This window comes from Sinocyclocheilus grahami, unplaced genomic scaffold, assembly GCF_001515645.1.
Source record: "Sinocyclocheilus grahami isolate Dianchi unplaced genomic scaffold, SAMN03320097.WGS_v1.1 scaffold513.1, whole genome shotgun sequence".
In the NCBI taxonomy this organism is placed as follows: Eukaryota; Metazoa; Chordata; class Actinopteri; order Cypriniformes; family Cyprinidae; genus Sinocyclocheilus; species Sinocyclocheilus grahami.
Genome location: NW_015505692.1, coordinates 995,284 through 1,016,201, shown reverse-complemented (window position 1 = coordinate 1,016,201; position 20,918 = coordinate 995,284). Strand labels below are relative to the sequence as shown.

At 38.9% G+C, this 20,918-nt stretch overlaps 1 protein-coding gene across 1 annotated transcript in view; it reads right to left on the bottom strand.

Moving 5' to 3' along the window:
* Nucleotides 1-9,300: 9,300 nt before the first annotated feature.
* Nucleotides 9,301-20,918, bottom strand: part of tgfb3 (transforming growth factor, beta 3) — a 30,273-nt gene continuing 18,655 nt past the window's right edge. Inside the window, exons 4-7 of the mRNA XM_016237389.1 lie at nucleotides 18,720-18,827; nucleotides 14,448-14,619; nucleotides 11,283-11,436; nucleotides 9,301-9,372 (exon numbers count right to left, since the gene is read on the bottom strand). Of these exons, the coding sequence (XP_016092875.1) occupies nucleotides 9,301-9,372; nucleotides 11,283-11,436; nucleotides 14,448-14,619; nucleotides 18,720-18,827 (506 nt within the window). The remainder of the gene's footprint in view (nucleotides 9,373-11,282; nucleotides 11,437-14,447; nucleotides 14,620-18,719; nucleotides 18,828-20,918) is intronic.

Below are 20,918 nucleotides of genomic sequence, written 5' to 3'. Positions count from 1 at the left end.
AAAAAACGCTCGCAGTGCACGCCGATTGCCCCCTCGGAGGCATCGTGTACGTGCTCTTCACCCAAACAAATAACTCATAGATTGTGTGTCATCAGATGTTAAACAACGTCAACACGGATGCACACATCCTTAAACGCTTTGCTAGTGCTCACCATAATGAGATGAATAGAGATTGCTCTTACCACATAAATGCACGCTTCAAACAAAACAGTCAATGAAGACGAAGAAGTGAATGATGTGTAGCTCCCGGCGCCTATTTATACTATAGTCGCACCGGTAGTGACATCATGGCTGTCGCCGGCCAACGAGTTGGTGTTTTTTCAATGTATGCTTCAGACACGGGTCACGAAGAGGCGTTCCCCATAGCGACCCCTAGAGGACGCAGTTCGAAGTTCCCATGAGAGGGAAGCTTATTTATTCAGCATTCAGATGATGTATAAATCTCAATTTCGAGAAATGGACCCTTATGACTGGTTTTGTGGTCCAGGGTCACATATAGGATATAAAAGCATGAACAATCAAAAAATGAGCACCATTCAAACACTGCAACTGAAGTGGATGGTGACTCAAACGTTCCCTTTTACTTTTGTCGTATGGAAAAGAGCACTCGGACACTGACAGTGAGGACAACTTCTTCATCTTTGTAACTTATTTAAAGGTCTTTCCTACGGAAAGATCGCTCTGTGTCCAGAGAGGATGGTCGTGAGATACAGTTGAGCAGGACTGTGTGACGATCGGGAAGATTTCATCACTCTTCTCAGGATAAACAGAGAGAGAGAGCATCTTGAGTAAATGATGACGAGGGAGAGCCAGGAAACGGAGGTAATTCCTGAACGGCAGAATTAAGAGAGAGCCATTAGAGAGCTGTCAGAGACGGCTGGAGACAGAGGAGGGTTATGCAGAGTTAAAGCAGTGTTTGCTCGCGGCCCGTGCCGTGTTTACCCTCTCCGTGTGGAATTCCTGAGCCCCTCACTCTCTCCGCCACTCTGCATTCTTGTGGTTGGCCTGTGTGACATGGGAGAGTGTGGGAAAAACAGAAGCCGAAAAGCAAAAATTCACGGGGTGCATGGAAACACTGAACCGACAAAAGAGTGGAAGAGAAACGGAGGATAAGAGACCGATGAAGAAGCCGAGCAAATCCATTTATTTCTTTTTCTTTTTTTTATTAGTTAACTATAATAATCCTGGTTTCTATGACGGATGGCCCCTGCACAATCAAACTAAATTGACTACGACTGTCGTGATTAAAGTTAAATGTGAAAATGAATGAAAAGCGTTGATTGTGGCATTTCATTTAGATCAGCTCAGGTTGCATCAGATTTCTTTTTACGCATTGGTTTTTGCAGCGTTGATCATTATAACCAGGAGCACATGAATGCAATGGCCAGAGGTTTTTAGATTAGTCAGCGGAGAAGAAGAAATCCACTGAGACTATAAATACGAATTGTAATTGCACTGTAAAAAATTTTTTTACAGATTTTATTTTTTTTATTTTTATTTTTTTATTGCCTTTTAATAGCCATTAATACCAAGTGTTTTTTTAACCAAGTGTACAATATTTTTTGCTATTACAAAATGATAAAAAAGTCCAAGACTTACCTATCTAGGAATATTGTTAATCTTGATCAACCCATGTATAATTTTATTTCTTCTTTTAGAAATGTAAAATTCTAAAAAAATGTAAAAAAAAACATTAAGTTTATGAGTGCGGATCTTGCTTTTTTTTCATTCTTTTAAGAAAAATGTCTGATCCACTATTATTCATAGAATCATAACATTTTAATATTATCAACGTTTTACAGCAGAAGCCCATATGATATATGCGCTATTTAAGTCTTCTGAATATTATTAGTGAATAGCATCTTAAATGTCAGTCTATTCCCCACACAAACTTCTCATACAGTATGACTTGACGTAGAATTGATGTACTGTAGGATTTACTTCACTCACTAGTAAGTTTTACAAATAATTAAAAAGAAACGGCAAGTTCAGTGTATAGTGCATGAGTCATATGTGTCCCTGGAGCACAAAAGCAGTGTTGAGTCGCTGGGGGATATTTGTGGCAATAGCCAACAATACATTGTATGGGTCACAATTATACATTTCTCTTTTATGCCAAAAATCATTAGGATATTAAGTAAAGATCGTGTTCCATGAAGATATTTTGTAAATGTCCTACTGTAAATATATCAAAACTTAATTTTTGATTAGTAACATGCATGGCTAAGAACTTAATTTTAACAACTTTAAAGATGATTTTTTTTCTCATCTTTCTCATCTCATTTTTTCCCCCAGAATTTCAAATAGTTGTATCTCGGCCAAATATTGTCCTATCCTAACAAACCACACATCAATGGAAAGCTTATCTATTCAGCTTTCAGATGATTTATACATCTCAATTTCGAAAAATTGACCCGTATGACTGGTTTTGTGCTCCAGGGTCACATATGGACTATTATGGTACTCTTATGGTGCTTTTTGTAGAGCTTGGCAGTATAAATCTCCACTTCCAGGAGCACAGACATGCTGCTTAAGATCTTCTTTTGTGTTTCACCAGAAGAAGAAGGCTTTCCATAAGGTCCATATGGATTTGGCTTTTAAAGACAAGCAGAATGTGAATTTACAGGCTATTGAGCATTGAGTTAACAAGTTCCACACTTACAGCTGCAGCCTGTTGATATCTGACCAACCAACACTAATGCTCCTAAACTCCAATCGCCAATAAACACTGAAGTGTCCTTTCCTGTGCAGAGAGGTCTGACGTGTCATTTAGAGCATTTCTATCTGCGCTGCTGGCCCGGGCTCCAGCCACCAAATGAAAGGACAACTTTGTGGACTACAAGGCAGCACTGTGCACCCTCATTAGTGCGCTAATGCGGCTCTGGCGAGCTTCTGGAGCTTAATACCAGCTGAGCTTTATTTATTGTTCCCAAAAAATGCTTAGCGGATTTAACGTGCAAAGTTACGGGCATGTCGGGCCTCAGATAATTGCACTGGCTCTCAGTGGCCAAGAGAGGCCACATTATTCTGCTTGTTAATTGTCAGGGAGCGGCGTGATGATGGAGGTCATTAGGGCTATTGAACTCGCGGCTTTGGACTCAAAAGCCAAAGAAACAGCAGAATGATGGCATTCTGTGCAGCACTTCTGATATAATCACTGTCTGATGTCATGTACTATGGTTAAATCAATGTCTAGTTCATTTAATCTGCTGTATTGGTGTAAATACTCTGCAGGGGGTTGTATTTATGGGTCATTTACAGAGGCTCGTGTTTTTATTTTCACTTTTACGCTACCTTAAATGCTATCTTAACTGTATAAAACCTGCTGTATCATATTTAATACATACATTTATGATACAAGTTATCAAAACGTTGCTGTTAAATGAGTCACACTCAATCTGCTCCATGTCTTATTCAGCTTTCAGATGATTTATACATCTCAATTTCGAAAAATTGACCCGTATGACTGGTTTTGTGCTCCAGGGTCACATATGGACTATTATGGTACTCTTATGGTGCTTTTTGTAGAGCTTGGCAGTATAAATCTCCACTTCCAGGAGCACAGACATGCTGCTTAAGATCTTCTTTTGTGTTTCACCAGAAGAAGAAGGCTTTCCATAAGGTCCATATGGATTTGGCTTTTAAAGACAAGCAGAATGTGAATTTACAGGCTATTGAGCATTGAGTTAACAAGTTCCACACTTACAGCTGCAGCCTGTTGATATCTGACCAACCAACACTAATGCTCCTAAACTCCAATCGCCAATAAACACTGAAGTGTCCTTTCCTGTGCAGAGAGGTCTGACGTGTCATTTAGAGCATTTCTATCTGCGCTGCTGGCCCGGGCTCCAGCCACCAAATGAAAGGACAACTTTGTGGACTACAAGGCAGCACTGTGCACCCTCATTAGTGCGCTAATGCGGCTCTGGCGAGCTTCTGGAGCTTAATACCAGCTGAGCTTTATTTATTGTTCCCAAAAAATGCTTAGCGGATTTAACGTGCAAAGTTACGGGCATGTCGGGCCTCAGATAATTGCACTGGCTCTCAGTGGCCAAGAGAGGCCACATTATTCTGCTTGTTAATTGTCAGGGAGCGGCGTGATGATGGAGGTCATTAGGGCTATTGAACTCGCGGCTTTGGACTCAAAAGCCAAAGAAACAGCAGAATGATGGCATTCTGTGCAGCACTTCTGATATAATCACTGTCTGATGTCATGTACTATGGTTAAATCAATGTCTAGTTCATTTAATCTGCTGTATTGGTGTAAATACTCTGCAGGGGGTTGTATTTATGGGTCATTTACAGAGGCTCGTGTTTTTATTTTCACTTTTACGCTACCTTAAATGCTATCTTAACTGTATAAAACCTGCTGTATCATATTTAATACATACATTTATGATACAAGTTATCAAAACGTTGCTGTTAAATGAGTCACACTCAATCTGCTCCATGTCTTCTATCTTCTGATTGATAGTTTAGAGTTTTTTATCCAGTAAAAGGAAAAAACTGCTTCTCGTGTCTTTCTGCTGTCAAATCTTGACTGACCATCAATTCAAACTTGTAGGACCTTCTTTCTTCTGCGCAAAACAGATGTTTTGAAGAATGTTGACAACCAAGCCATTTTGGTGACCATAGGCTTTGTACAGAAACACTGAGATGATGAGGAAATGAATGATCACTTTAATCAGGAGGGGTGAGATGTGATGTGATGCTAATGATCATTGTGTCTGTCCACAGGAAAGCATTATCTGAGCCTCCACTCGGTCAGAGCAGCAGCAGTGGACAGCATGTGGTGTATGAGACTGTGTGTGCAAAGACAGGTGAGGAAACACACACACACTTTCTGTGATTGACCGTGTGTGTACTGACTGGCAGGTTTAGTATTCTGTGTACAGTGTGTAGTTCAGCCTCTGGTATTTTAATGAGGAACCTTGGCAGCGGGGACATAGTGACCATTCCAGCGTTTGGTTTGATGTGTGTGAGCTGCTTTTTCTGTCTGGTGTTGGTGAGTAGACCTGTGTGAACATGAGCGGAGTGTCTGATCCACTGACAGCTGCTGTGACTCCAACAGTGCCATGACTGCTGTCATATGAAGCTCCGTCATACGCCATGCATTATTCATGCACAGGTGAGATTTGGTGCATAGAAGCTTTTAGCGTCATTATGCTGATTTCAGGGATTTGATTGGCTGGGTGTGAATTATTAAAGCTTAAACACACATTCTGAGTCGTACTGTAGTATCATTCTGAAGAGCTGTTTTTGAAGGAAGTCTCTTCTGCTCACCATGGCTGCATTTATTTCAGCAGAAATACAGTAAAAACAGTGGTATTGTGAAATAATTTTGCAATTTTAAAGTAAGTGTCCTCTATTGAAGTCTGTTTCCGCCACTGAATAAAAATTTCAAAAGGTAATTGTGACTTGTCACATTTCTCGTATTTCTGACATTTTTTCTCAGAATTGCATAATATAAGTCAGAATTGCAAGATATAAACTGTTTTTTTCAATTATGAATTTATATCTCGCAATTCTGACTTCTTTTCTCAGAATTGTGAGATATAAGCCCGCAATTGAAAAAAAGTCAGATTTGTGAGATATAAAGTCAGTTACTTTTTTTATTCAGTGGTGGAAACAGGCTTCTATAGTTTTCTCTTTTAATGTATTGTAAACTGTAATTTATTCCTGTGATGTAAAACTGTATTTTCAGCATCATTCCTCCAGTCTTCAGTGTCTCATGATCTTCAGAAATCAGTATAATATGCTGATCTGCTGCTCAAGAAACATTTCTGATTATTATCAATGCTGAAAACAGTTGCCGAATACGTTTGTGATACATTTTATATTTCAGGATTTACAGAGGAATTGAAAGTTCAAAAGAACAGCATTTATTTGAAATAAAAATATTTTGTAACATTATAAATTTCACTTTTGATATATTTAATGTGTCCTGTTGAATAAAAGTATTCATTTCATTGGGCTGCTTTACATGGACTGCACCTGAGAGCAGCAAATTAGCATGAAGTAACTTGAAACAGATACAGAGTAGGAGTCTTTTATCAGGTGATACTATTCAGAGCCTGTAAAACACTGTTGCGTGTCCTTTGGCGCTGTTAAACAGACGTCGTCTGTCCATCAAGAACTGTGTGAATTTGACAGATGCAGTTTTCCGTTGTTCACTGGAGAGCAGTAGAGGACTGAGAGCCGCTGTTGTTTTAGCTGGGCTCTGATGGACTCTGACTGGGAGTTAGCGCTGATCCATACGGCTGCATTCTCTGAGATCAGACGTCGATACACATCAGCGTCGCCTCCTCTCATCTCGCTCAGTTAGCCGCAAACAGCCCTCTATTGTTGTCATGTTTTTCCTCGTCTTTGTTTTCACTTGACCTCATCTCACACAGATTCCTGCCAAACGCTTTGGCTGGATATTCACTCTGCATTTTCAACCTTTGGCTCAATACTGGCTCAGATATCTGAAGAAGTTTGCTGAAGAAGCTGAAGTCTGTTTTGAGATGAGTCTGATGTGTGCTGCTGACATGCATCTGCGTACGAGTCAATCACACGAACACGCGTCGAGGGCACGTTCCACCACAGAACCATGAATGGAATACAGTTTTTACTGCTAACAGGTAAAACAATAATGCAACAATATAAGTCTTTACTATAATTTTTTAAATCAATTTAACACATTCTTTGCTGAATTAAAGTATTAACTTCTTTCAAAAAAGAAAGAAAAAAAAACATACGACCCCAAACTTTTGAACGATAGTGTAAGTTGTTACAAAAGAGTTCTATTTTGTATATATGCCTTTCTTTTTAACTTTTTTTTTTAATAATATATCACTGTTTCCACAAAAATATTGTGCAGCACGACTGTTTTCAACATTGATGATAATCAGAAATGTTTCTCGAGCAACAGATCAGCATATTATACTGATTTCTGAAGATCATGTGACACTGAAGACTGGAGGAATGATGCTGAAAATACAGCTGCACATCACAGAAATACATTACAGTTTAACACATATTCTCATAGAAAACAGCTGTTTTAAACTGTAATAAGATCTCACAATATTACTGCTTTTGCTGTATTTTTCAATGGAGTATAAGACACTTTTTAAAAAACATTAAACATCTTAAAACATTTGATCAATATACATACATACATGCGCGCATACATATATATATATATATACGTATATGAGCCATTCTACAGAATTGGTCCAAAGTCAGAGTTGAAAACGCCTTGAAAAAAATGCCTTTTTCCAAAAAAAGTTGTGTTTTATGTATGCAAATTGTATAATATCCAAGGTACACATTTCTAGTATAAAGTTTTGGAATATTTGTCCCCTCCCCAATTTGTGACTACCGAAACACAGTAATAATAATTATGCATTATTGTTATATAGGGTTATATTGACCTATTAAGATTTAGCTTGCATATAGATTGTAAAAAAAATTTTTTTTGCTATTTTTTCAAAGGTAAATCAATAATGAAATTTTTAACAATATTTCAATTGTAATTTATGAGGGTTGTTGTATTTTGAATCCAAATTTTTCTTTGTAAAAGGCAAAAAGTTGATCATACTGATTTCAAAGTTAAGGATTCATTAGTTTGAATATACATTGAACCATTCAGTATACTTTATTTTTGACAAAACATCCCATGTTTCGGTAGTGACAGCACATTTTCGGTAGTGACAGTAATCCTTTGGTAGCAACCACATCACATTACAGAATTTTACAAAAAATGCAGGATCATCACTCTTCATGTATGACGGTACGATTGAGTTACTTAATAAACACCATCAAACCGATGAAAGCTTCGGATCTTCCAGTGTTTCTCTACAGCGCTGAAACCTACAGATGTCCGAGTTCAGAACCGCTTGCAACTGATACTCCACTGCCATTGGCTCATCTGCGTTCGAGGGGAGGGGCTTACGATAGGTCAATTCTATGAGATAACACCCAAAAAAAACAAAGATGTCACTACCGAAACGCCACCAAATGTTTCGGTAGTGACCGTTTCAGTAGTGATGATTTTAGATACTTTTGAACCTAGCTCAAAGATGCTAATCAGCACATGGTTAGCTAGCACAGTTCTGAACAGTGGTATACATATAAAAACTAAATGTTATGGAATAACTCCCAAAAAAGCATGCTTAATTGCAGAAAAAGGTGTTCGTAGTGACGTTACTTAAAGTTACACACACTTTTGAATGCATTTACCTCAAAATGAAGAGACCTATCTACTCGCACCTTGTAGCTATGAAAGAGGAATATTTCCTGATCATAAACTTAAGGGTTTAGTTAAAATCGGTCTCAGCCAATAGACTAAAACGTACACTGTTTCGGTAGTGACATGAAAAATGCGGGACACATTTTTTTACATAAAGTTTCATGATTTACAAAGAAAATATAAAATAAATATTGTTTTTGTACTTCATTTAAAAAAATACAAAAAAAAAGTTGAAATGTAGGGGTTAGGGTTTCGGGACAGCCACCTCCCAATTGAAAGTACCCAGTAAATGATAATTATATATATATCAAGCTTTCTAATATTTTGAATATTATTGTGGGTTTCAATAGATAATAGTAGGGTCTTAATAAACATCTAAGATTTGAATACTTTAATGCTTTTTAAATGTGTTTTTTGGTTGTTTGACAGCAGTTTGCACCAATTCTGTAGAATGGCCCATACACACACACACACAAATAGTTTTATAACATTTTTAAAAATTCTTATGGTTCTAAAATAATTTCTTCTCTCTCTGTTTTGATTTTGTGGTTAACTGTGACCCGCTCATGTATTCGCTCAGGTGTATTTGACTTTGAATACATCAGTCAGAGACACTCAGAGGACAGTAGCTTTAAAAAAAGCAGTATCTTCATCCTCCCGCTCTTCACTCCGTCATCTCTCTGAGCTCCCAGCGGTCGAGTCACTGGATTGGAAGCCATGTGCGATATTTTCGTGCTCCTGTGCCGTAAGGCCTCATGGTGTAAAAGAGCACCAAAATAAACAGCGTTTATGAGCATCCATATTACTAGTGTGTTGGCTGTTTATTAGTGCTTACAAAGCACATATTATTCACTTAATCCTACCCCCTTAACGACTACCTCAACTTTTAATAAGCAGTTTTCTTAAGCAAAAGTCATAGTTAATAGCTAGTTAACAGTGAGAATTAGTCCCCGAACTAAAGTGTGAGCGAAAAACATGCCGTGTAAAGTTGTGACGGTTGATTATTTGTATGTCAAGCATTGCAAAAAGTATCATTTTTATTTCACAGATTGAAAACACCTTTGAAATTATTGGTCTTGAGGAACGCAGCAGGGGGAAGCGGACGCCTCGGGGTTCAGCGTGTTGTACAGGCTCAGCAGCTGCAGAAAAACCAGGAGGCGCATTGTAATGCCTTGTCCAAATAGAGACAGATCGCATTTAGGCCATGTCCACACCGGGGGAGGGGGGGACAATCCAACGCTCTCCATTGACTTTGTATTGCGGGAAGCTGCCTCCTTGTCATTTCTGACATATAACAAAAAACTGAACAATGCCTAAAAGCTGCTGCGTGACAAGGTGCACAGTAAACAAGCTAAAAAACCCAGAACTATGTTTTTATAAGCTGTTGACCCAAAAAACAAGCATTTAAGGACACAAATAGTTGTAGATGTCAGGGTATTTCACGTTGGGCTGTTCAGTTGGATCATTTCTCAAACAAAAGGAAGGTTAGGAAAAGGGGCACTGACATAGACCAATAAAATTTAGTTTCTTAATATATCTGCTCCTCTCAGGTTCACATCGGGTGGTGAATTAACCCTTTGACATGGTTAAAAATAATAAATGGTTCCTGTCACCGATTACGTTGCCCTCCAGCGGGTGCAGTTCTCCGAGTAATATGACACGTTGCGCTCTACTTTTGTGTTCTTAAATGCTCGTTTTTTGGGTCGACAGCTTATAAAAACGTAGTTCTGGGTTTTTTAGCTTGTTTGCTGTACACCTCGTCACAGCAGCTTTTAAGCATTGCTCTGTTTTTTGTTACAAGTCAGAAATGACAAGGTGGCAGCTTCCCGCTATACCTCTGATGCCACCAAATCAGCTATATTACTGAATAATAATAGTCATCAATTAATATTCAAATGAATCATTTACTCACCCTCGTGTAGTTCTAAACCTGTATGACTTTCTTACATGGAACACAAAAGATTAATCACGCACATTATTGATTTTGATGTTTCAGTTTTTACTGAAACAACAAAATCTAAATTAAAGTTTTTATTTAGCTGAAAACCGAAAGTGGAAACAATGTTTTGGTAATTCACTTTGGGTAATTGGGTTATTGAACTGTTTATGCTTTAATGTCAACACATGTAATATGCCAGTCCTAGTAAAGTTCTTTGGCAACAATCCACCTCTTGATATTTCAGCCAAATCAATTCTACACATTGCTAGTCTAGCATCATTTTTGTTATGCTGACGTGTACTAAATAAATGCTAAAACGGTCTAAATGTGCCATCAGAGAAGCTGTTTTCGGACTTCTAGAACTATTTTTAAACTGTTGAAACTACTAATTCATCCTTTTGTAGCTGTTTTAGCCAATTATTCTTAGTTTTTGGTTGCTGAAAATTTGGTGCATCACATGTTCATGCCTCCATTTTCAATACAATGAGTGGAAATAGAGACAGAGTCAAGAATCTGAAAAGCACCATAAAAATAGTCCATATGATTTTTTTTCTTTCATCTGAAGCCTTCTTAAGTCCTGTGATGATGCTTGTGAGGAGCAGACTGAAATTTAAGGTCTAAAATGACCAGTGACATAATGGTAATGGTATTGCATATAATGTAGCTCTCAAATCTCATTTGAAATTCTTAAATCTTAGAATGGCTGTGATCAGATACGAGTTGCACAAGAACCGATGCCACTTGGCATCATTGACCTCTCGTCTAATGTGATGTGTCTTGAAGCAGCAAATTTATATGTATGCAAACACAAAGTGGAAGATTTTCCATGAATAATGGCTGTTTCTCACACAAAGCATCATGTGACTTGAGAAGACAGTGTCTTGATCTGGTGGTCCTGGTCTCAAGACATCTTGGTCTGAGACTCAAGGGTTTAGTATTTAGCCTAAACCTCTATGTGTATGGTGCATTTTTGGACATGTCTTTCCATTTAATTTATTGTATTGCAAAGAGCAGCTTGGGCATTCTTCAGACAATCTCCTTTTTTCCATGAAAGAAAGGCACGTGTTAAAGCGACATGAAGGTTAGTAAAGGTGTGAAGGAGACTCTCACCGAGCTGTGCGTGGTGTCAGCGCTGCGGAGGTATGGGCACGGCCCGGAGCAGAAGTTGGCATGATACCCTTTCGGCTCATGGATCCACCTCCAGCCCAGATCCTGCCGGAAGTCGATGTACAGCGGCCGAACGCAGCAGTTCTCCTCGTAGTTTCTGAAAGCAGAAGGAAAGCCGTCACTTTCTCCACCTGCCCGTTCACACCCTGGCGTGGATTCTGCATTCATTCAGAGATGTTTCCATGCACTTTTCACTTGGATGTTTCGGAGACTTCTATTTCGGTTCTGTATGGCCTTATAAACATGTCAGACAATCTTTTGAGGCTCAGAAATTCCACTGTAAGGTGTGTCATTTTTTCCCTCCTGGATTCGACCCAGGTGTGGAGTGCTAACAGAGTGCCACACACTAAGGAGCCAGTGTACTACATAGCATACTGAGACAAATCCAAACTTGCAAGCCCTTGCAGAACCTCCCAGACGCTTCGAGCCGTCAGGTGCCAATTAAAAAGTTAATTCCCAAGGGGAAAATCTCTCTAGACACATGAGGTACGCTGCTGCTTACTGCAACATGAAGCAGGGATGAGAATACGTATTTTAAAGGTCTTGCCATCTTTGAGAAGAAAGCAGATCAAATTCACCTTGCATTCCTACCTACAGATTAACATTTACGTTAATGCATTTGGCAGACGCTTCTATCCAAATTACGCTTTTCATAGTTTATCAATGCATGCATTCCCCGGGAATCAAATCAACGACCGCAGCTTCAGATTCGCAATGACGGGATCAGTACACACAGTTATTCATAAATTATGTTTTGGATTTTTTCACAATGTACAAAGTGCTGCAGTGATTCATTTAGTGAGAATTTTTGCAGGCCAACCCATAAGTTAGTATCAACCTGGTTCCCTCCACAAAAACCCAAGAGGATTTTTCCATTGTGTGTTGGATTATTGCAGAAAATAAGCTCCGAGACTAACCACTTTGCAATTTGAATTAGAATTTAAGCCTCAATACTACCAGAAGTGAAAAGCTAAACATAGGCTATAAATAAACTACTGCACGGGTCGGTCACATGACTTCACGTCACCGCCATTACTCTTCAGTCTTTATTTAAAAACAATTTCCCTGAAGGTTTGCGTTAGAATGGTTTGCATGAGCGAGATTATAAACATATTGAGGCTGTGAAAGTGACTAGAGATCAAATGAGATTACCTGTTCAAGTGACACCACCAGCATCCCACTATAGTCTCATTTAGACACTTTAGCAACTGCCTTTTTCCAAGACAAGTAAAAGCTTTCAAAATATTTTGGGAATATGTTTACCTCGTGTTCATCACGGACCTTATTTCAGACATTTAACCAAAAACCCATTGACTTCAATACTATGGAACCAAAAGTGCTAAAATGTTTCTAGTTTGTCTTACAAAAATCCCTGCAGCACTCTATTTTGTGTGAAATTGATCCAAAATTAGGTCTGAAGGCATCATAAGTAAGTTATCTAGCTTTTGTAACAACCTTCATGTCAGCGTAGCCAAGTTTCTGACTAATCATCTAAATCCTACATTTACTCCAACCTTGATCAAACTCACCTGCCTGTAACTTTCTAGGAATCCTGAAGGCCTCGTTTAGCTTGTTCAGGTGTGTTTGATTAGGGTTGGAGCTAAACTCTGCAGAAAACTCTGGACCAGAACCCTTGATCAAAATAATGGTTTCACTTATATGCATCAAATGCTGTTTGGCCTTCAATGTAATTATTTCACAAAATCAGCTAATTGTATGTTTGTTGAGAAAGTCAAATGCCTACTAGTGCATATGTTGGTGCCAAGTGGCAACCTCCCCGTCTCACTCTTGAAACCAACACGGAAGTGACTAAAACTGCAATTCATCGAGTGGGAGTCCAGACCCATAGACACCCCATGTTAAAAAGCCCAACTTTGCATCAGAAAAAAGCCTGGTACAAAAAGTGGTACATAATTTTGCCCTTCATGACAACTATGAGGGGTGAATTTTTTTTTTATAACTCAGTTTAAATTTTATTAAACTGTAAAGTTCTACATAATTAAGGGCGTGGCCACTTGAGTGACAGGTGGATTGCTGCTGCTGTCACTGCCGTCGAGCTAGGCTGGCGTGGTTTCTGCAACCAGCCACCTCAGCTCCACCCACGTCCCGCCTCTTTGCTCATTTTCGATTATCCGGGAGTGACGTGCGGTGACACGCTGCCAAGTTGGGCTTTAAAAAATTATCTTTAGAATCCTACGGGTGACGTCACGTACACTACGTCCATGTTGGACGTACAGTCTATGGTTGGTGCTGTCTGCTTAGATCTATAGAAGGCATTTGACATAGTTGACCACCAGGTTCTTTTAGCTAAATTAACAATAGTTTGGATAAAATCATATCTTTCAAATAGTCAACAATGTATATTGATGGTACGAAATTATATTACCTTGATTTCCCCTAGGGGGTTCCACAAGGCTCTATCTTGGGACCTATTATATTTTCACTTTATATTAATGATTTACCTGGAGTATGTAAAAATGTAAATCTTCAGTTGTATGCAGATGATGTAGTCATTTTTACCCATGCGAATAATTGTGAGGAAGCATTGATTACCTTGACTTCTGCTATGACAAATGTTTAGCATTGGCTTACCAAATCAGGTTCACTATTGAACACAAAAAAACTGTTTACATGATGTTTGCAAAACAAACCGTAGAGATGACACATTCAAAGATATTCCTGAGAGGGGAGAAGCTTTAAATTGATAAAGAGTTAACGTATTAAGACAATGTTCCACTTATCATACTTTTAAAAATCACTTTAGTAAGTGGCTTATGACAAATCAATAGTGTAACCGTTTTACCTCGAAATTTTAAATAATGTGTTTGGGGTATTTTGTTTTCTGTGTGACCTCTGCATGTATGTTTGTGCACCTGCCTAGGGACTGTGGATGTAAATTAGCAATGTTGCTATAATCCGGGTTGTTTACATTCTGTATTTTACACAAATGTTCCTTTACATGCATTGTCCCTATCAAATAAATACACAAACAAACAATAAGCCCCTGTGGTGCATTTAATTGTCTAGGTAGGCAGTTCAGTAATTTTTGGAATAGGGCTGCAGTTTCAGTCAGCTTCATTTTTATTAGTATGTTGAAGAAATGCTTACGAGAAGCAGTAGTTGGTGTCCAGCGCACGTTTGCGTCGTCTAGAGGTGGGCGGCACGTCCAGCCGGTGTGGCGGCAGCATCATCAGGATCAGATGAGGGAGAAGCTGCTCCTTCTGCTTCTTTAGTCGACCCAAATCCCAGCGGTTCTGCTCCTCGTACTCGCTGTCCATCCCTGAGGACACAGCAGAAGCACAGTCAAACTAGAACTGACAGACAGGCTCACATTAGAAACCCTAAAGCCTGGCTCAGGAATAATAATTAAGAGAACGTTTTCACCCTAATACAATCTGATGTTCATCAGACTTCTGAACACTGTTGGAAAGACTTTGACGTCCAATTCAGTTCTATTCAATTCCAACGTGACAGCTGCCAGATGAGGAATCCAAAACTACCTCCTTAATTTTAATAAACACAAACAGTGAGACGCACGAGGATCTACAGGCATCTTCTTTGTGATGTCATTTCAAGTTCTATGTTTACTTGTTGCACAACTTGCATAAAATGCCTTGCACATTGGCGAAGCCACACTGACTTTTGATTTTGACCAAATATTGTTGCTTTTTTGCCTGTTTGAGTTACGGAAGTCTTTTAATGAGACTTTTTATCTTTACAATCTCAGGGCAGTCTCAAATTGAATTTCAACGTCCGTTTGTATGAAATGCACTTTTATTTATGCAGAATGCATAAATAAATAAATGAGGTGGCATCATCATGCTTACTTCGAAGCACTCAAGCACATAATTTCACAGAGTGTCTGATGTGCACTGCACACATTAAACAGAAAGAGCTTTCGCAAAACAAAACCAATCTTTACGCAATTTCTCAATGCGCTCAGGTTTCTAGTCGTGATACAGCGAGCTCTTCTGAGAAACAACCAGTCACTGGAGTTGACAAATTTCCCACAACCATACAGTCTGCCTTGCCTGAAAAGCATTGCTTGCAAAATAATAGATGGAAATTCTGACATCTACACACGTTTTCCAGTTTTGTGTCAGAACCTGTGTCTCGCTGCAATGTGGACCAGATTTCACGCTGGCGGTCTGGATTCAGCTTCAGCAGCACTTATTCCTGTAGAGAAGTGGGAGCGTTCCTGAAGCCCGGCACAGACGGCAGCTCTCCGTCTCCTGGAGCATCTGCGTTTTCAATCTGTTTGTGATTGCAAAAGCAGCTTGGGTCCCAGGAGAGGCATTGCCCGTAGATACGGACACCCCTCTTTCATTGAGGGCCAAGAGTCTGAGTGCCCGCAGTGGCAGCACATTCCCAAAACCCCAGACACCCCGAGGCCCCCAGAACTAAGCGAGTTTCCATACGCCAGAGCATTCCCATGATCACAGCGTCTGACCACTGCTGGACGGAGCGCTGAGGCCTTTATCTCAGCAGAACGCGCGTGCGTGCCATCACATCACATCACATCACATCACATCACATCACATCACATCACATCACATCACATCACATCACATCACATCACATCACATCACATCACATCACATCACATCACATCACATCACATCACATCACATCACATCACATCACATCACATCACATCACATCACATCACATCACATCACATCACATCACATCACATCACATCACATCACATCACATCACATCACATCACATCACATCACATCACATCACATCACATCACGGAAGAAGCCTGAGAAACTGAGCAATCGTCATACTGTACGCTGTAAAAAGATTATTGGAATACGTTTTACAAGATAATACTATTTCAGTCTTTCTACTAAAAAAATTTAATGTTTAATTCAATGTGTTACTTGCCATTTCTTTGGAATTATTTGTTGACAATTTCTAAGTGAAGTGTGTTTCAAACACCAACTGATCCTGCAGCAGTTTTTTTCAGTGTATTACATCTTAGAAATAAACAGTAAGGAGAGTCTGCAGTACCACAATCAGCTCTAATTGTCACCTTAACCCAGATGTTATAATTATAGCAGATGAACTTTTTTAAGCTTTAATTGGTGTGTAATGTTACTGTTTGAGCATAAAAAAAAAGATCTGCAAGATTACAAAGCTCAAAGTATATATTCTCTATAACCAGTGTTGAGGAAAGTTACTTTTAAAAGTAATGCATTACAATATTGCGCTACTCCCTATAAATGTAACTAATTGCGTTGCTTAGTTACTTTTTATGGAAAGTAATGTGTTACATTACGTTACTTTTTCTGCCCTGCCCTGGGCTGGGCTTGCTTTTTGTTTTTAATATAAAAAGTTATATTTTTTGGCAAATGTAAAAGACTTTTTACACCAAAAGCAAAACGAATGCGCCTCAGGCTGAAGGAAATGTTTATTCACGTCTGTACAGTAGAGGGCGCAGCTCAAACAAACCTTTCAGCGGTGCTGCCATTCTGGATTGCATGAAGAACAGGACGCAAGAGAAGAAAGTTCAACACTCTTCAGCAAAAACAATTTAACATTTTCTGTTTACCTAAAGTAATTTTTTCGTATTAGTATGGCTGAATGGGATCTCTGAAGGTCAGAAGCAAAGACACTGGTTAATAAAATGGGATTGAATGCATAAATTATATTTGTCTCATTTAAAGGGATAGTTCACCCAAAAATGAAAATGAAATATTTATCTGCTTACCTCCAGGGCATCCACAATGTAGGTGACTTTGTTTCTTCAGTAGAACACAAACGGAGATTTTTAACTCAAACCGCTGAAGTCTGTCTGTCATATAATGTAAGTGGATGGGAATCACGGCGTCTTCTTACGGCAGATTGCAGACTTATAAGTACATTACCGCCACCTATCTCTCCTAATTGAGATTGTAGATAGAGTGGCAATGGTCCATTTGAGAAATAGGTGGCGGTAATGCACTTATAAGTCTGCGATCCGCTGTAAAGCAAGAAGAAGAAGACGTGTCACGCGCAGGCTGAAGAAGAAGATGCGAATGCGCTCGGGACAGGTCAGACATTGCGGTGAAAATGAGAGGTAAAAAACGATATAAATACTGTTCAGTTTCTTGCACAGACCGATCGTTTTGTGTCTTTACACATCAATGTATCGTCACGAGCCGCAGGGTTTAATTTGGTTTTGTTTGTGTATGTTTTATGACTCAAAGCCGTGATTCCCATCCACTTACATTATATGACTGACAGACTACAACGGTTTGAGTTAAAAATCTCCGTTTGTGTTCTACTGAAGAAGCAAAGTCACCTACATCTTGGATGCCCTGGGGGTAAGCAGATAAACATCACATTTTCATTTCTGGGTGAACTATCCCTTTAACATATTTAATTATTGCAGGTTTGTATAATATTCTGAGTTTGCATTTGACAGTTTTTATTGATTGTGAGGAGCACTGAATGTGTTTGTGTGCAGTGAGATGAGTAAACACATGTTGATATTTAGTCTAGAGCTACAGTAAGATCATGTTCACACACAACGCTCTGCACTGACTCCTGATTTCTGTCACCGTGGCAACACCAGAGCTGTCACTCAACACATGGAAACAAAGTAACTGGCATTACTTACAGTATTTGAAAAAGTAGCTCAGATATTTTCTTGTAAGTTAAAAAGTGATGCATTACTTTACTAGTTACTTAAAAGTAATCTGATTACATAATTTGTGCTACACTGTCTTTACACAGAAAACACTTTTTAAGAACTACGACAATTCAGACTACAACACGCTTCTTCCAGATCTTGTGAAGTCACAATGTCACTCTGACTCAATAATTTTAATATCTCCACCCACAGAATACGCAACAAAGGGGACGAGGCCTGGTTGAGCTGCGCTAGAAACATCCTATAAAACCTGCACTTGAAAGGGTTCTCCACAGTCCTCTTGTTCATAAACACTCTCAGGTTCTGAATCGGACTCAAATTCATATGGCAAAATTGGCGCCATTGTTAATATTTACGGATGAAACGCTCAGTTATTGTAAGGGGCGTGTCATTTCCAGAACACGCTCTAAGCAGTTCACCAATCACAACACACTGGGCCAGCTAACCAATCAGAACACATTTTGTATTTCAGAAGGCGGAGCTTCATCGATACAGGAATTAACAGCGTGTTTTTGAGACCGACTGTGAAGAGAGTTGCACCAATAATGTAAAATATGTGAAAAATAATGCTTTTTTTTGGAACAATCAAACATGAAAATGTATTCTAGTACACCTCAAAAACTGAATCAAGGTTTTGTAAAAGGGCAAAATAGGACTCCTTTAGAAGAAAAAACATCAATTAGAAAGCTGTTGCATGTTGGATATGTTTGTTCTCAGCATTGGTTTTCTCCACTCACCTTTGAATCTGACCTCCAACACCTCGTTGACGTTCTCAATGATGTCTCCGTTGGGGCTGAACGTGTGGCACGGGCAGTGAACGCTGACCTCCAGGCCGAGGTTGGTCTCTGAGCAGTGGAACAACACACAGATTTGGGATACGGTTTCTCCACAAACATCTCGTTCCAGTTTCTATGTGTGTTTGGATATTCACAGCCTAAACAGCATCTTTGGGCAAATGCTACTCGCAGTATTTTAGCCCACATGAGACACTGGCCAAAATATTTTAATAAAAACTGCTTCTGCATTACTAAACACTGTTAAAGTAACGGTAACTTCATAAGGAGCTGGAACTGTGCGATTCTTTTTCTGTAGGTTTCTGAACCTTTCTAACATGGGTTTTCAAATTGTCATCATTTTTCATAATGCATGCAAACTCATCTTTGGTCATTCATTGCATGCATTTTCCTACACAGATTGAATCTTTAGTGACTCTAGTGATTCAGTACAGTGATAAGATTTTCAAATGATTCTTCCTTTTATATAAGACAGTGTGTGGTGCAGTTTATCTCATTACAACACATGAAGCTGTCTCTGTGTGGTCAGAAGCACTCATCACAACTCAACTCGGGGATTTTTTTTATTTGTACTTGCTCTGCCAATGTTCTCACTAATTATAGCGACAGCTGTAAATTCATACACACGCCTTTGCTGGAAGGCCACAGCATACAGTGAAAAACACTGATATGTTTATTATTTTAATGGACAGTGTATGTCATTATGATATATTACTTCAACCTCGATGTTAAAAAAAGGATTATTGGAGTAAGTTTTTACAAGCAAGTCTTTCTACTTTTTTATTTTATTTATTTATTTATTTTTTTTAAGTAAAGCCTACGCCAAGGTTTTTTGTTTTTTTTAGCACAGCTAACATAAGCCTATTAACAACAACTACAACAATCTAAAGTACCTGATGCAAACCCAAATGTGTTACATTTACATGACATAATGCACATGTATCTGATTCAATGTCTACATACATTATGCAGTTTATCTCATTACAACACATGAAGCTGTCTCTGTGTGGTCAGAAGCACTCATCACAACTCAACTCGGGGATTTTTTTTATTTGTACTTGCTCTGCCAATGTTCTCACTAATTATAGCGACAGCTGTAAATTCATACACACGCCTTTGCTGGAAGGCCACAGCATACAGTGAAAAACACTGATATGTTTATTATTTTAATGGACAGTGTATGTCATTATGATATATTACTTCAACCTCAATGTTAAAAAAAGGATTATTGGAGTAAGTTTTTACAAGCAAGTCTTTCTACTTTTTTATTTTATTTATTTATTTATTTTTTTTAAGTAAAGCCTACGCCAAGGTTTTTTGTTTTTTTTTAGCACAGCTAACATAAGCCTATTAACAACAACAACAACAATCTAAAGTACCTGATGCAAACCCAAATGTGTTACATTTACATGACATAATGCACATGTATCTGATTCAATGTCTACATACATTAGTTCATATATTAACAGGACTGACCTCTGTACCTTTATGTAATGCTGTAATAGCGTTTGATAAAGGTTTGCTTACCTCTATACATGAGCCACTCCCGTACGGTCTCAGTGACGTCAAAGGAAACCCACTCCGGCGTTCCTTTAGTCAGAACGTTCTTGCCAACGATGTAACGCTGCTTAGCGATGTGTTCATCGGGACGAAGAATCTACCAACAGACACGCCACACCTGAGTTTAGAACTAGTTCCATATGCCATCATCATTAGCAAACAACTTTAAAGGGATAGTTCACCCAAAATCACCCTAAAAAAGTGTTCTCGTAGCTTCGCATAATTAAAATTGAGCCACTGATGTCTGGGAACATTTCAGTTGTGTTGCTGTCTATGGAGGGTCAGAGAGCTCTCAGATTTCATCAAAAAAATCTTAATTTGTGTTCCGAAGATGAACGAAGGTCTTACGGGTTTGGAACGACATGAGAGTGAGCAATTAATGACAGAATTTCCATTTTTGGGTGAACTAACCCTTTAAAGATCATAACGGTTTTAACAGGTTTGCTGAACGCTCACAAAGACAGCCCCGCCCCAAACTCACGTAATTGGTTGAATCAGACGTTGACATATCACATAGCAGGCACAACACCGGTATAAACATAAAAATATATCGGTACAATATGTGTCACATGACTAAACATG